Source organism: Musa acuminata, chromosome BXJ2-4 (assembly GCF_036884655.1).
Source record: "Musa acuminata AAA Group cultivar baxijiao chromosome BXJ2-4, Cavendish_Baxijiao_AAA, whole genome shotgun sequence".
Classification (NCBI taxonomy): Eukaryota; Viridiplantae; Streptophyta; class Magnoliopsida; order Zingiberales; family Musaceae; genus Musa; species Musa acuminata.
Genome location: NC_088341.1, coordinates 36,209,005 through 36,223,245, shown reverse-complemented (window position 1 = coordinate 36,223,245; position 14,241 = coordinate 36,209,005). Strand labels below are relative to the sequence as shown.

Below are 14,241 nucleotides of genomic sequence, written 5' to 3'. Positions count from 1 at the left end.
GGGGTGCAGAGGATGTAGCTCATGTAATATCTTTTGATGGAACCATCGATCCATTGTTCATCTCTAGACGGAGAAGATCGGTGCTACCCTTTGTGGAATATCTTTTGATGGTCGTGGTTTCTACGCTTTTAGCATCTTCTAGTTCCAGCCATAATTCGGCGAAGTTGTTCCTTTCATTCGATCACAGAGTAAGTGGTAATCAGTAGTTCCTTCGGTTGCTAAGATCTTGAGTTCTTTCCTTTCCCAATTTCAGTCTTCCCACCTTTGGAACTCAATAGATCCGTCAACTATTCCTTAATTACAATGATAAAAGATTTGTTGTTTCGTGAAATTTCTTTACTCATTCGGCTTGCAAGATTAAATGCGCCTATCTCGTTCGACATATTGCTAGCAAGAATGGTTGTTGAAATGGAAGGTTCATAGAACTAAAATGGATTCTGTCCTATTGCAACAACAATAATAATCAGTTCCATGTGTGGGTTTTCTTTTCATAGCTTTATTCAGTGACGAAGGTGGGATTCGTCACTGAATCTGATTAGAATATGCAGATGCAACCTCTTATACCATTTCATGTTGGCTTCAACCATGCAGATCTCACAGAGGAGGAGTACATAAAGCTTGACGACGATGAGCAGCTACAAGTTGGGTGTGGAAGTTGTGAGCGCCCATGACTTGATGCCCAAGGACGCGCAAGGTTCTTCCAGCCCCTTCGTGGAGCTTCAATTCAGTGGCCAGAGATTTCGTACCACCACCAAGGAGAGAAACCTTAATCCGGTCTGGAACGAGCGCTTCCACTTCAACATCCCGAACCTTGGTTCTCTCCCTCAGCTCGCCCTCGAAGCTTCCGTCTACAGCATGAGCAAAGCTTCACAACCCCGGTCGTTCCTCGGCAAGGTTAGCATATCCGGAACCACTTTCGTCCCCTACGCAGATGCTGTGGTCACGCAGCACCCACTGGAGAAACGTGGAATGTTTTCTCGTGTAAAGGGAGAGCTCCGCCTCAAAGTGTTCCTCACCGTTGATCCCTCACCGAATTCTTCCGACCCTGTTCCCAAAGCTGATGCTCCGAGTCAAGCTTCTCAAGCAGCTGCCAAAGAGGTCGGCCAGAAGAAACAATCTTCTGCTCCGGCCAAAGAGCAACAGAACCCCAAGGTGGTCATGTTCTCCTCATCGGCTCCCTCTCAGCAGCCACTGGACTATGCGCTGAAAGAAACTCGCCCTTTACTCGGTCGTGGTGCTGACAAGCCGGCCACCACGTATGATCTCGTGGAGCAGATGCAGTACCTCTTTGTGCGCGTCGTGAAGGCACGAGATCTTCCGTCCGGGGACGCTAAAGGAAGTGTTGAAGTGAGAGTGGGTGACTACAAGGGGACTACGAAGCAATTCGAGAAGCAGCAGAACCCGGCATGGAATGAGGTGTTCGCGTTCTCCAAGGAGCGGATGGAGGCACCGGTTCTTGAGGTGGTGGTGGTGGTCAACGGAAAGGATGACCCTGTAGGGGTCGTACGCTTTGACCTTACCGACGTCCCGACACGTGTTCCCCCGAATGGTCCACTGGCTCCAGAGTGGTACCGGCTGGATGACAAGAAGGGGGAGAAGACGAAGGGCGAGCTCATGCTCGCGGTCTGGTTCGGAACCCAAGCGGATGAGTCGTTCCCGGAGGCAGGGCTTCCGGACGCAACGGCTCCCGTCGATGCCTCTCACATCAGGTCAAAAGTCTACCATGCGCCGAGGCTATGGTACGTCCGAGTCAACGTGATCGAGGCACAGGATATAGTGATGGCCGACAAGTCCCGGTTTCCCGATGTCTACGTCAAGGCTCAAGTCGGCAACCAGGAGTCGAGGACGAGTACGGTCGCGACGCGGGCACACAACCCCATCTGGAACGAAGACCTCATGTTCGTGGCGGCGGAACCCTTCGACGACGACCTCATCCTTTCTGTCCGAGACAGCGTGGCACCAAACAAGGACGAGGTCATAGGCAGCGCCATCGTCCCTCTGGGGTCCGTCGAGAAGCGGCTCGACGACGGCATCATCCATGGCCGGTGGTTCAACCTAGAGAAGCCTCAGCAGAAGAAGAACAAGGACAAGGACAAGATTTCTTGCCGGATTCACCTTCGTCTCTGCCTGGAAGGTGGATATCATGTGCTCGATGAGTCCGCCAGCTGCAGTAGCGATCTCAGGCCGACGGCCAAGCAGCTGTGGAAGCCACCGGTGGGGTTACTCGAGCTCGGCATACTTAACGCAATGGGGATTCATCCCATGAAGACCCGAGAAGGGAAGGGGACGTCGGATACCTACTGCGTAGCAAAGTACGGCCACATATGGGTGCGTACTCGTACCGTACTCAACAGCCTGTTCCCCAGATACAACGAGCAGTACATGTGGGAGGTGTTCGATCCAGACACGGTTCTCACGATTGGTGTCTTCGACAATTGCCACCTGGGGGAGAAGGGATCCAATGGCAACAAGGAGGACGCGATGGTCGGCAAGATAAGGATACGTCTGTCGACCCTCGAAACAGGCCGTGTGTACACACACTCGTACCCGCTCCTGGTTCTGCAACCCTCGGGGCTTAAGAAGATGGGCGAGCTCCAACTCGCCATACGGTTCTCGACCACATCGTTGGTCAGCATGATGTGCATGTACGCACAGCCCCTGCTGCCAAGTATGCATTACGTACGGCCGCTGACCGGGATGCAGCGGGAGTTTCTGCGGCGCCAGGCCATCCAAGTCGTGGCCGCACGACTCAGCAGGACGGAGCCACCCCTGAGGAAGGAAGTGGTGGAGTACATGTGCGATGTGGACTCTCACAAATGGAGCATGCGACGGAGCAAAGCAAATTACCACAGGCTTCTGTCGGTGGTCGCGGCTGCCGCCGACGGGATCAAATGGTTTGGGGATGTTTGCGCGTGGAAGAACCCCATCACCACCTCGGTGGTGCACCTGCTGTTCTTACTGCTGGTGTGCTTCCCGGACCTGATACTGACGGCGATGTTCATGTACCTGTTCTTGGTGGGCATTTGTAACTACAGGTATCGGCCACGGCATCCTCCGCACATGAACACCCAGCTTTCTTATGCGGAGGCGGCGATTCCGGATGAGATCGAGGAGGAGTTCGACACGTATCCCACCGGCGGGAAGCCAGAGGCCGTTCGAATGAGGTACGACAGGTTAAGGGGAGTCGCTGCAAACGTGCAAACGGTGTTGGGAGAACTGGCGAGTCAAGGGGAGAGGGTGCAGGCGTTGCTCAGCTGGAGGGATCCACGGGCGACGGTCATGTTTGTGGTGTTCTGCTTGGTGGCAGCGCTTGTGCTGTATACTACCTCGTTGCAGGTGTTGGCTACCTTTGCAGGCCTCTATCTCATGCGCCATCCCAAATTTCGAGGTAGGGTTCCTCCTGCACCCGTTAACTTTTTCGTGAGATTGCCGACGAGGGCGGACTGCATGATCTAGAATTAGATGGCCTAATTTGTTCCGCTTTAAGCCAGTCGTAGTTGCTTTTATTGTTGTTGTTATCATTATTCTTTTACCTTGTGATCAATATTTCCATCTATGTTTTCGGTTGATGAACACTGCGAGTGATCTATTAAACTTTCTTGAATTCCATTTTTTGGTTATCGAGGAGACAGGAACAACTAAGCTTTGTCCCCAGATTACTTTCTTCGAAATTGCTTCATGTCACCTCATTCTATGAGTGCCATTTATTTCTCCCTACTTATGTTGTCAATCTTTTGGGTTCATGAGCTCATGGGGTGAGGATAATTGGGCCAAAAAAAAATAAATTATATTATTGAAAAAATAAATCATAATTTTTTCATGATATATTATCATGATTCTAAATGATAAAAATTATGATGATATGTTATTATGTTTCTATCAAATAATGAGGATCATCATCTCAACATGATCGGCTCAGTTACGAAATGATTTAGATAAATATTTTCTATTAATTAAAAAAATATATAATTATCATATTTTGTAATCTTTATAAGTAAATATCCACTATCAATAAAAATTCATGCTAATCAGTTTTTCAAGCTTGAGGATTCTATTGCCAACATATTATTGTCCATCTGAAATATCAAATTATTTAAAAAGGAAAAGTCCTCCCTCTATCAAAGGAATATGGATACATTCCAACGTGGCTACTAACTATTATATTGTTTACATTTATATGCAAAATAAAGTGATTGTTACCTCATCGAATGAAAGTAATATGGGTTTGGAGCAAAGCATCCTCACTCGTGTGTTCATTGAGAGGGTCGACGGGTGTATATCCCTATGACGTTGAGTCTTCCTTCTAACGCTAAAAATATTGAGAGAAGAAGTTGTTGACGTCATGGGTAGCCCGATGTGATATAAACCCATATGAGTAGGGTTGTCTGAGATGTTTCCAAGGTAAAAATACTAAACTCTCGAGGTACCGCTTGCATGAAGACTAAGTTCGAGAGATGTTTTTGGATTCGGTCCCTCCGACCCCCAAGTTAGTAATCCGAAGATGTATGACCATGGATATGAGTAGTCAAAAAAGGTAAGTACCCCCACTCATTATGTTGAACATAAGCTTTTATACTTAGTTGTAAAAGAGTAAAATAATTCATGGAATATTCTACAAGGAGACATTGATAAAAGATTCCTATATTAAAAATCTCAATCAATCACTGTTCAACAAGGGTCCATAGCTCAGTGGTAGAGCATTTGACTGCAGATCAAGAGGTCACCGGTTCGAACCCGGTTGGGCCCTGTACATTTTTCGTTTATAATATTTTCTGGTTGTTTGCTTTCAATATTATAAACTGTCTCGTGATTCATAATTTGTGTTCTAACGATGTCATTTGGCTGTTAAAATGTTATTTATGATCCTTAAAGTTAAATCAAAATGGGTCCATAGCTCAGTGGTAGAGCATTTGACTGCAGATCAAGAGGTCACCGGTTCGAACCCGGTTGGGCCCTAATGATAATTTTATTTTTAATGATATTAACAGAACAATTTTAGAAATTTATCGTATATTATGTGGTATTTATTTTTAACACTAACATTTATCATATACCATCTTCTAATCTATCTTTGCTCCTCGAACACACAGAAAACTAGTTAGTGATTTATCATGTGTCACTGAGTTCGTCATATGCCATCAATCTTTGAACCTATATCGAGAAGGAAAAATGGAACAATAACATTATTATTTAATATATATGATAGGGGTAATAATGGCGACATGATGTGTCACGACGTTGGCCTCACCTGGGCGCCACTCTGCTCGAGGAGGAGGGCAATAATGCTGACTCGACACGCCCTGACGTCATCCGCTCTCAGACAACGACTTCATCGTTTTCTGACCTCGCGCGCTTGACCGAGACAGAGGAGGACGACAACCGACCCTCGCCTATACCCTGCGGCAAGTCGGTTCTCCACGCAACGTCAATAGCAATGTCAGACGCCATCAGAGGTACGATCCGGGCCGAGCTTCCGACCCGACCTGTGTGCAGGTACAAGGGCGAGGTTGCGTCTTCCCAGCGCCGCGAAAACGCTTCGCTCCACACGCAACGTCCCGCCCGGACCATTGCAACCGGCCACCCCGGCTGCCCCGAGGAACGCCTCGCGAGATCCCCCGGCATTCGGACCCGAACCAAGCCGCGACGGCCCCGAGGCCACGGCATATAGTTGTTTCCCGCAACAATATATATCATCGTTTCATCTTTGAAGAATCTCAAATATATCATCTTTTCCTATCTTTGTTTCTAGAACAATTCATATAGCATCATTTAACCCTACCAATTGCTCCTAAGACGAAGAATCTTAACGAGAAAACTAGTTATATCATGTTTTTTAACCTATCGTGAAAGAGTACAGCGAAGTCATACCTCTTAAAAAGGACTCCACGGTTTCAATGGCTTCCTTGCTTTGATTCTCGGACGAGTCGTAACGTCTGTCACAGTAAACGAAAACATCGAAACTTTAACTACTGTGGGCTACAGTATGTCACAAACAAATGTTTTATCGGATGAATGCAATGTCAGAATGGTGTACAGATCATAGGAAAAAACCAAGTGTTCTTAGAATTATAAACTATATACAAGAGATTGAGAAAAAGAAAGCTGCAGTTAGAAAACATGTTACAAATCTCTGATGGGATGTCAGAATGATTTTCTTGCTTGTCTACATTTAGAAGCTATATACAAGAGACTGACAGCATATCTACATTTTAATTGTTTTTCTTGCTTGTTTGATTAAAGAATCGTTAGAGAGCAGCACCGATTAAGCGAGAAGAAATGGAATAGCAAGATTACTAATACTTCTGTCGTTCTTTGACTCGCTACTCTCAACGATCTCCTTCAAGCTAGACCATCCTTTTCTTCGCCGCTTGCTAGAGCCTCCAATCGCTCGTCCCGAATCAGCAGTCGCCAAACTGTTGTTGGTTGTCGAGTCATTAGCCTTCTTCCTCTTCTTGTTGGATTTATTGATCAGCTTCATTAGTGGAGTAACTGGGCTCTTAGTAGCAACAGATCCAGCTGCAGCATTAGTATCAGGACCGCTAGAGTTCAACTCAGAGTTGAGTTCTGGTTCAACAGATCCTGCTGCAGCATCATGTTGAAGCACCTTGGTGGCCACACCAGAGTCGCCTTTTATCTCACTCATGGGGCCATAGGAATTTGATCTTGAAGAGGTATGACCTGGATGTGCATCCAATAGAGCATGGACATGGCCTTTTGCAGTGCCTGGTTTTAGGTTACGGTGAGAACAGAAATGGCATGTGTAGATTACATTGTTCTGTCGGGGAAATCGTGACTTATTAACCCGTCGTCTTCTCTTGTTGGTAACTTTTTCTATTCGTACACTGCAGCTGTTCCCAGGCTGCAAGATGGTTTCACATCTGCAGAACTTATAGCCGAAGCAATTTAGTATAGACAAAACTAATTTTATCACAGTACAGCATCAGAATATAGTAATCACAAAAGAAAAATTAAAGATCATATATAGCTGCATTGGTGCTCAATTATGAATCTATGATATTGTGGAACAGATAATCCATATTGAAGGTAACTCATTAGTAAACAAGAACCAAGAGGGAAGATTTAACCGACTATCATCTGAACCATCAAATATCGGTGACCAATACAAGCTTCAACTTATTAGGAATAGCAAAAGGTATAGCTATTGGACAGTAGCTTAACTCAGATTATAAAATAAATACTATATGAGCGGGATGCACTTTCAGATACATTGTAGACTTTTCAGAATCCATTACTCTAAGTATAATTTAAGGTCTGACGTCCCAAATCATTGCACACCAGACCTTGACAAACTATCTATTATTAAGAAGAAATTTGATGAGTACAATCAATTCTGATGTTTTAATTGCTCTCTAACCAAATCGGTACTACATGAATCCAATATGCACATTTGAACTTTTATGATTGATGCAAGAAAAAATAGTCACATGGTTAGTTCACTAAATTCTAGTGAAATGCTACCTCAAACAGTGATTTCAATAGGCACTCGGGCGAGGTGAGGCCCGAACGCCTCGCTTCATTTCCAGGCAGCGCGCTTCAAAGAGGCGTCGCCTGGGCACTCGCCCAAGCCCAGGCATTGGGCGCTTCGAGCAAGCACCCGGGTTAAACCAGGCGACCGAACCAGCATTTTAGGTATGATTCGGTCTTCGGTGCTTTAGTTGGTTCAATCGAACCAACTAAAGCACCGATATCAGCCTTCCTCTCGCGACTTCCCAACCCTAACCCTACTCGTCACTGTCGCTCCCGCTGCTCGTTGCTACCGCTGCCATTGTCGCCGCTCCCGCTGCTACCGCTGTCACTATCGCCGCTTGTGGCTCCCGCTCCCGCTGTCACTGCTCGCCGCCGCTGTCACTATCACCGCTCGTCGCTCCTGCTCCCGCTGCTCTCTACTACCGCAGCAGTTGCCACTGTTGTCGCTCGCCGCTCCCTCTCCCGCTGCCGCTTCTCGCTGCCACTGTCGCCACTCGCCTCTCCCATTCCCACTCCCACTCCCATTGCCGTTGCTCGCTGCTACCTCTTCTCACATCAACTCGATAGTATACTGTTAATAGTATATTAATAGTATACTATTACCTATACACTAGTAACAATATTTTTTTTATTTATTAGATTAATAAAATATAATTTTAATTTTAATACTACTAATTTTTATTTATTTGAAATTATTGTTATTGTTTTGAATTTTGAGATTTTTTGTTAACGTGATATTATAATTTTATAAGATTTTTTAATTTAATATTATATTTTTATTTAAATAATTATATTTATTAATTATATTATATATTTTTATATTTTAGCGCCTCGCTTAGCTTGGGTGAGCGCCTAGTGCCTCGGGCGTTTTTAGACCTTGGTGCCTTTTGACGCTTAGCGCTTTTTAAATCACTGACCTCAAATAAATAAAATATATGCAGAACCCATAGTTTAGCTTGTATTTGACATAAGCTCATATGACATCCATGAAAAAAGGCTCCATCATTTTAAAAGAAAGTTTTGATTACATGATTTATACAAAAGGGAATAGAAGATGCAATCTCATCATACTTAAATGTTTCATGAGACTAATGTTCATTTAAACTAGCAGTTTACTTTGATTAAACCTGCAAAGTAGGTGATTGGCAATGCTAATTCATTATATGTGAGTACAATAAAATAATAATAATCTTAACCCCTCTAAAGCCTCACATTCATTTGTATCTCCCCAAAAGTACATATTTGCCAATATATTAATTAACTACTTTTATTTCCAACACAAGATCTTCCATAGGCATGTAATACCGATAGGGGGGGAGGATTACCTCTCACAAAGAAGAGTTGATGGGTCCAGAGGAATCCCTGAAGCTTCTGCCTTAGAAGCCAACCGTTCTCCCAAAAATGCAGCAAGAGGAGCCACTCTAGCTTCTTTACTAGCCCATGTTGCCAAACGCTGAAGATGCTGCATCCTCAAGATAGAACTCACGTCCACTTGTTTTACACCAGTGTTCTCCTCACGAAGTGTTGCCCCTTGATATATTGCTTGGTTGGCTCGTAAGACACCCTGCTTTTTTGTCCTGCCCATCTACATAGGCCAAATTGCAAATTTGTCAATTCCACAGATCACCATGTAATTAATGAGCATAACCATTTTGCGCATGACGATTCAGTTCTGTGGTTGCTCTATCTGGACTTCAGGTCATTTTAAATGATAAAGTGCTATAGCTTGCAAATAAAAACCCCGATGTTGTCAAAGATGCTAGGTATTAAAAAACGCCAATGTTCAAAAATGACTGAGGAGCGAAATGAAGCGCCCACTGAAATAAAAATTATAAAAGATATAATTAAGGAGGAAATAATCACTATAAAAAAAATTAGGTAATACATGAGTTTCATAGTATTTTATGTTCAAAACATCGTCACTAAAACATCAAATTAAATTATTTTAACCATCTATAAAACACTAAAGTACTACATTGCCCAAATCTAATGGAAAGAATAATAACCCTAAAACTATATTTGTCATGATTCAAGATCCTAAAGCTGCAGCAACACTCCAAAATACTGGCAGTGATAAATTCAATCATTTTATACAATTCATAAGTTATTATTAACAAATAAGAACTATTATAATTAATAATTAACTTTACTATTAAATTCAAGAGGAGGTAAGGTCGAATGGAGCTGTCGGGGAGAAGAAAAAAAAAAAAAAACTGAGGAACTGTAAGGTCAGAAGCAGGAGATGCGCTATCGAAGGCCAAAGCAGAGCAAGGAGGCTCGGCGGCTCTGCTGGGGAGAACCAGAGAAAGGGCGTGAGGATCCCAACAATGGTCTGATTGCAGCAGAGGGTGGCGGGGGTAGAAGCACGAAAGAGGAGAGAGAGGGGGGGAAGGTTCGGATGTGGGCGGCGGCGTTACGGCAGAGTAGTAAGGAAGCGGAAGGGGAAGGGGGGCTGTCGGGGACTCTCGGCAGGGGGCGACGGCGACAGAGGAGGAGGGATAGCGACAGCAGGAGGGAAGGAAAGTGGGGATGGGGAAAAGCACGGAAAGGAGGAGGAGGAGAAGGAGGAGGAGGAGGGAAAGCGAGGAAAGACGAGGGGGGCTATCGGGGAGGCTCGGCGGGGACGACGGTGAAGGAGGAGGAGGAGGAGGAGAAAGACAGCGAGAGGGAAAGAGAGGCGGGAAGCGGGTCGCCGGCATAGAGAGGAGAGACATACCGGCATTGCTGAAGGGCGACGGCTTCTCCGGGAAGCGTTTCTGAGGCGGCGGCAGGGACGCAGACGAGCAGACGAAGGATAGCTAGGTTTCCTTCGCCAGCGGTCGCGTGGGAGGGATTTGGGTGGATGTTAGGTTAAATCATCGGCTTGGTTGACCCGAGTGTAACATTTGGGTTCAACTCAAGATGAGTCAATTTCAATTACTCTTGAACTGACCTCTACGTGTCAAAGGATATACCCGAATTATTTGGAAGAACGTTGAGCCTCTTTACCGGACATCGAAGAGGCAATATATCAAACAACTAATGGGCATACAAAGATCTTTCACCACAGGCTTGTTTGATGCCTGCGGTTTCTTCCGATAGGGGTTTTGTCTACTACTCATATCAAAGAGGCAATATTGCAAACAATTAATGGGCATACAAAGATCTTTCACCACGGCCTTGTTTGATGCCTGCAATTTCTTCGGATATGATAGGTGTTTGTCTACTTACTCACATCAAAGAGGCAATATAGCAAACAATTAATGGGCCTACAAAGATCTTTCACCACGGCCTTGTTTGATGCCTGCAATTTCTTCGGATAGGGGTTTGTCTACTACTCACATCAAAGAGGCAATATAGCAAACAATTAATGGGCATACAAAGATCTTTCACCACGGGCTTGTTTGATGCCTGCAATTTCTTCGGATATGATAGGTGTTTGTCTACTACTCACATCAAAGAGGCAATATAGCAAACAATTAATGGGCATACAAAGATCTTTCACCACGGGCTTGTTTGATGCCTGCAATTTCTTCGAATAGGGGTTTTGTCTACTACTCACATGGAAGTCTTGTAGACCTTCAACGCTGCGGTAGGAAAACGGCGGCGGAGTAGAAGACGACGACGACGGAGATACGCAGGAGGAAAAAGGAGACGGAGACGACGACGAACGATTGCCTCGACGTCGGTCGGTTCCAGTTTCCATAGCTCTCTCGAACCGCCCGTCAAATGGTACGATAGACCGGCTTTGAACCGGTTCTTGGTTGAATTTTCCGAACCATGTTCCGGTCCGGTTTTCTCGTTCTATTACCCATTGAATCTGCCTATTAAACCGGCCACCTTCTTCTTCCTCCTCTGCCTTGCCCTCTCCTCGCTGCTCCACCACGGTTGGCACCCATGGGATTGCATGGGCCTTACGCCGGCTGGCTCGATGTTTGCCTCGGTCTACTGCACTGCCGGCATCTCAGGTGCAGAAACCAATCCCTTCTGCTTCGATTGCGGCAACATCATAAATGCAGCAGTGAACTTTTAGCTGCTGCTCCACAATTACGTATGAAGGTATCGACGTTGCAGTCTTATGCATGAAGCCATTATTATAATACTATTTAATACAATTATGATCTAATTAAATAAAGGAAGGAAAAGTAAGCTGAAAGCTCAAGTTGGTTCATCCATCACAACTACTGCTGTCTACTGATGTAGACTCAGCAAGAAGAATGCATTAAACCAATCAACTACTCCAACTAGAATCATCAAGTTTCTAGCTTGATTTATTGTGGGTCGTACAACTCTCCAAACTCTTATCTACAACTCCATTCTCAAGATATGCTCAAGCCTGTTTTGATCTAATATGTCAAGAAGGGGATTTGGATTGCTGATGTTGATTACATGTATAACACAAAGAAAGATGGTATACTAATCAGCATCATCCACCATATCTGCTGCTGCTTATCTAACAAAGAAAGTAAAGGATTGATTCTCAACTAACACCAACCTCTCACAAGCTTCATGCGAGCCTCACCTTTATACACTGCCCTCACGCACAAGACACCCCATATTCCATTTCCGCCATGCCTGCGGAGGGTCGCAAGAGCTTCCCCTATGTGTCACGGTGCGATCTTTCTGGCCGCGAGGGGCACGTCGCCGCGGCCGACCTTGACGGTACCCTTCTCGTCTCCCGGAGCTCCTTCCCTTACTTCTTCCTTCTCGCGGTGGAGGCCGGCAGCCTCCTCCGCGGCGCCGCCCTGCTCCTCCTCTCGCCGCTGATCCTCCTCGTGTACAAGCTCTTCTCCGAGGCGGCCGGCATCCAGATGCTCATCTACGTGGCGGTGGCGGGGCTGCGGGCCCGGGACGTGGAGCTGGCGGCGCGGGCGGTGCTGCCGCGGTTCTACGCGGCTGACGTGCGGGCGGACAGCTGGCGGGCGTTCCGGGCGTGCGGGCGGCGGCGGGTGCTGGTGACGGCGAACCCTAGGGTGATGGTGGAGGCGTTCGCGAGGGAGTGTCTGGGGGCGGACAAGGTGCTGGGGACGGAATTGGAGGTGGACGAGAGGACGGGGAGAGCCACGGGGAGGGTGGCGGAGGGCGGCGTGCTCGTGGGTCCGCGGAAGAAGGAGGCGGTGGAGAGGGAGTTCGGGGCGGCGCCGCCGGACTTGGGCCTCGGCGACCGGGAGTCCGACCACGACTTCATGGCTCTCTGCAAGGTCGGTCTAATTCGTTCCGTAACTTTATTAACGGCGTTGGGAGTTTCTTGCTCTTTAACTGCTTTTGCAACTGTATTAACTGATCTCATTTTCACATTTATTTTCTCAAATTAGATAAAACTAATTTGGGGAGAAAGATCAAACTAATTGGGGAAGATTTTTTCTAATTTATTATTATTTAGAAATGCTTCCTGTTTCTAAAAATGATTAAGAAGATGCCATGCTTTAAAGGAACCAAATCGTGCTTTATTGTAATCCAAACTTCCCTCTCCGAGTGGTTTTGATCACTTAAAATTAAAGCAGAAATTGGATTTGGAAGAAATTAGGCATTGAATTGTAAAAACAAAAACAGTAGTTTTGTTTATATTTACGAAAATTAACAGCTTTTATGATATATTGTGTTCACAGCAGAAACATCGTGTGGAAAACAATTCGCTGTGTTTCGAGCGTAAGTTCGAAACACCGTGCTTTACGTCGAACACTTTGTGACAAGCCTATATAGCGCTGCCAATGTTTGAGGGAGCTCCTCATTTGTGCGTGCAGGAAGCTTACATGGTTCCCCCGGACCCGAAGGCCGCTCGTGTCCCGCCGGAGCAGCTCGACTCGCTCATCGTCTTCCACGACGGCCGCCTGGTCCAGAGGCCCGACCCCCCCGTCGCCCTCCTCGTCCTGCTCTGGCTCCCCCTCGGCTTCGCCCTCGCGCTGTTCCGCGTCTTCTTCAACCTTCTCGTTCCCGGCCCCTTCGTCCGCCACACCTACCGCCGCACTGGCATCCGCCTCTCCATCCGCGGCTCCCCGCCCCCGCCGCCCTCCCCGGGCTCCCCCGGTTCCCTCTTCGTCTGCAATCACCGCACCGCCCTCGACCCCATCCTCGTCAGCGTCGCCCTCGGCCGCCTCGTCTCCTGCGTCACCTACAGCGTCAGCCGCTTCTCCACCACCCTATCCCCCATCCCCGCCATCGCCCTCTCCCGCGACCGCGCCGTCGACGCCGCCCGCATCGCAGCTCTCCTCAAGGAGGGCGACCTCGTCATCTGCCCCGAGGGGACCACCTGCCGAGAGCCGTTCCTGCTGCGGTTCAGCTCGCTGTTCGCTGAGCTGAGCGACAGGATCGTGCCGGTGGCGATCAACACAAGGCTCAGCATGTTCCACGCGACAACGGTGAGGGGATTCAAGTTCATGGACCCCTACTTCTTCTTCATGAACCCGAGGCCGACGTACGAGGTGACCTTCCTGGAGCCGCTGCGGGAGGAGCAGACGTGCAAGGGCGGGAGGAGCCCGGTGGAGGTGGCGAACCACGTGCAGAAGGTGATCGCCGGGGCGCTCGGCTTCGAGTGCACCGCCCTCACAAGGAAGGACAAGTACACGAAGCTCGGCGGGAACGACGGCGACATCCGATCGCTGTCGTCGTCCTTCAAGAACGATTGAGTCGTAGAACAACAACACAAGCTCCTCAGTAGTCTGCAACAATACTGTGCATGTACTAAAACTGAATTGAATACGTTTCGTTTCGTTTCATTTCATTTCATTAAGAATCGGGGAAAAGTTCGCGGATCGGACGGTCAGAATTGCTTCT

At 47.0% G+C, this 14,241-nt stretch overlaps 3 protein-coding genes and 2 non-coding genes across 5 annotated transcripts; 4 read left to right on the top strand and 1 right to left on the bottom strand.

The window, feature by feature from the left end:
- The first annotated feature begins 627 nt into the window (after positions 1 to 627).
- On the top strand, positions 628 to 3,558 carry LOC135610596 (FT-interacting protein 3-like). Its single transcript, XM_065105277.1, has one exon. It carries the CDS (start codon positions 628 to 630, stop codon positions 3,454 to 3,456), a length of 2,829 nt encoding a protein of 942 aa, XP_064961349.1. The 3' UTR covers positions 3,457 to 3,558.
- A 1,117-nt stretch (positions 3,559 to 4,675) lies between these two features.
- Positions 4,676 to 4,747, top strand: TRNAC-GCA (transfer RNA cysteine (anticodon GCA)). Its single transcript has one exon. It is a non-coding gene; the product is annotated as a tRNA-Cys (tRNA).
- Positions 4,748 to 4,884: 137 nt separating this feature from the next.
- On the top strand, positions 4,885 to 4,956 carry TRNAC-GCA (transfer RNA cysteine (anticodon GCA)). The gene has a single exon. It is a non-coding gene; the product is annotated as a tRNA-Cys (tRNA).
- A 1,084-nt stretch (positions 4,957 to 6,040) lies between these two features.
- Positions 6,041 to 10,723, bottom strand: LOC135582231 (uncharacterized). The gene is made up of 3 exons (XM_065105276.1): positions 10,205 to 10,723; positions 8,814 to 9,073; positions 6,041 to 6,878 (listed from the first exon to the last, which is right to left on the bottom strand). The coding sequence occupies exons 1-3, from the start codon at positions 10,208 to 10,210 to the stop codon at positions 6,263 to 6,265; spliced, it is 882 nt and encodes a 293-aa protein (XP_064961348.1). The 5' UTR covers positions 10,211 to 10,723; the 3' UTR covers positions 6,041 to 6,262.
- A 1,256-nt stretch (positions 10,724 to 11,979) lies between these two features.
- On the top strand, positions 11,980 to 14,183 carry LOC135582228 (glycerol-3-phosphate 2-O-acyltransferase 4-like). Its single transcript, XM_065105275.1, has 2 exons — positions 11,980 to 12,668; positions 13,212 to 14,183. Exons 1-2 carry the CDS (start codon positions 12,039 to 12,041, stop codon positions 14,091 to 14,093), a joined length of 1,512 nt encoding a protein of 503 aa, XP_064961347.1. The 5' UTR covers positions 11,980 to 12,038; the 3' UTR covers positions 14,094 to 14,183.
- Positions 14,184 to 14,241: the final 58 nt, after the last annotated feature.

Bases quoted from the DNA above. Each gene is read 5' to 3' on its own strand.
- LOC135610596 (XM_065105277.1), top strand. From the start codon at position 628: ATGAGCAGCTACAAGTTGGGTGTGGAAGTTGTGAGCGCCCATGACTTG.
- LOC135582231 (XM_065105276.1), bottom strand. The intron at 6,879-8,813 runs GTAATCCTCCCC...TAAGTTCTGCAG, and splicing joins TCAACTCTTCTTTGTGAGAG to ATGTGAAACCATCTTGCAGC.
- LOC135582228 (XM_065105275.1), top strand. From the start codon at position 12,039: ATGCCTGCGGAGGGTCGCAAGAGCTTCCCCTATGTGTCACGGTGCGAT. The intron at 12,669-13,211 runs GTCGGTCTAATT...TTGTGCGTGCAG, and splicing joins ACTTCATGGCTCTCTGCAAG to GAAGCTTACATGGTTCCCCC.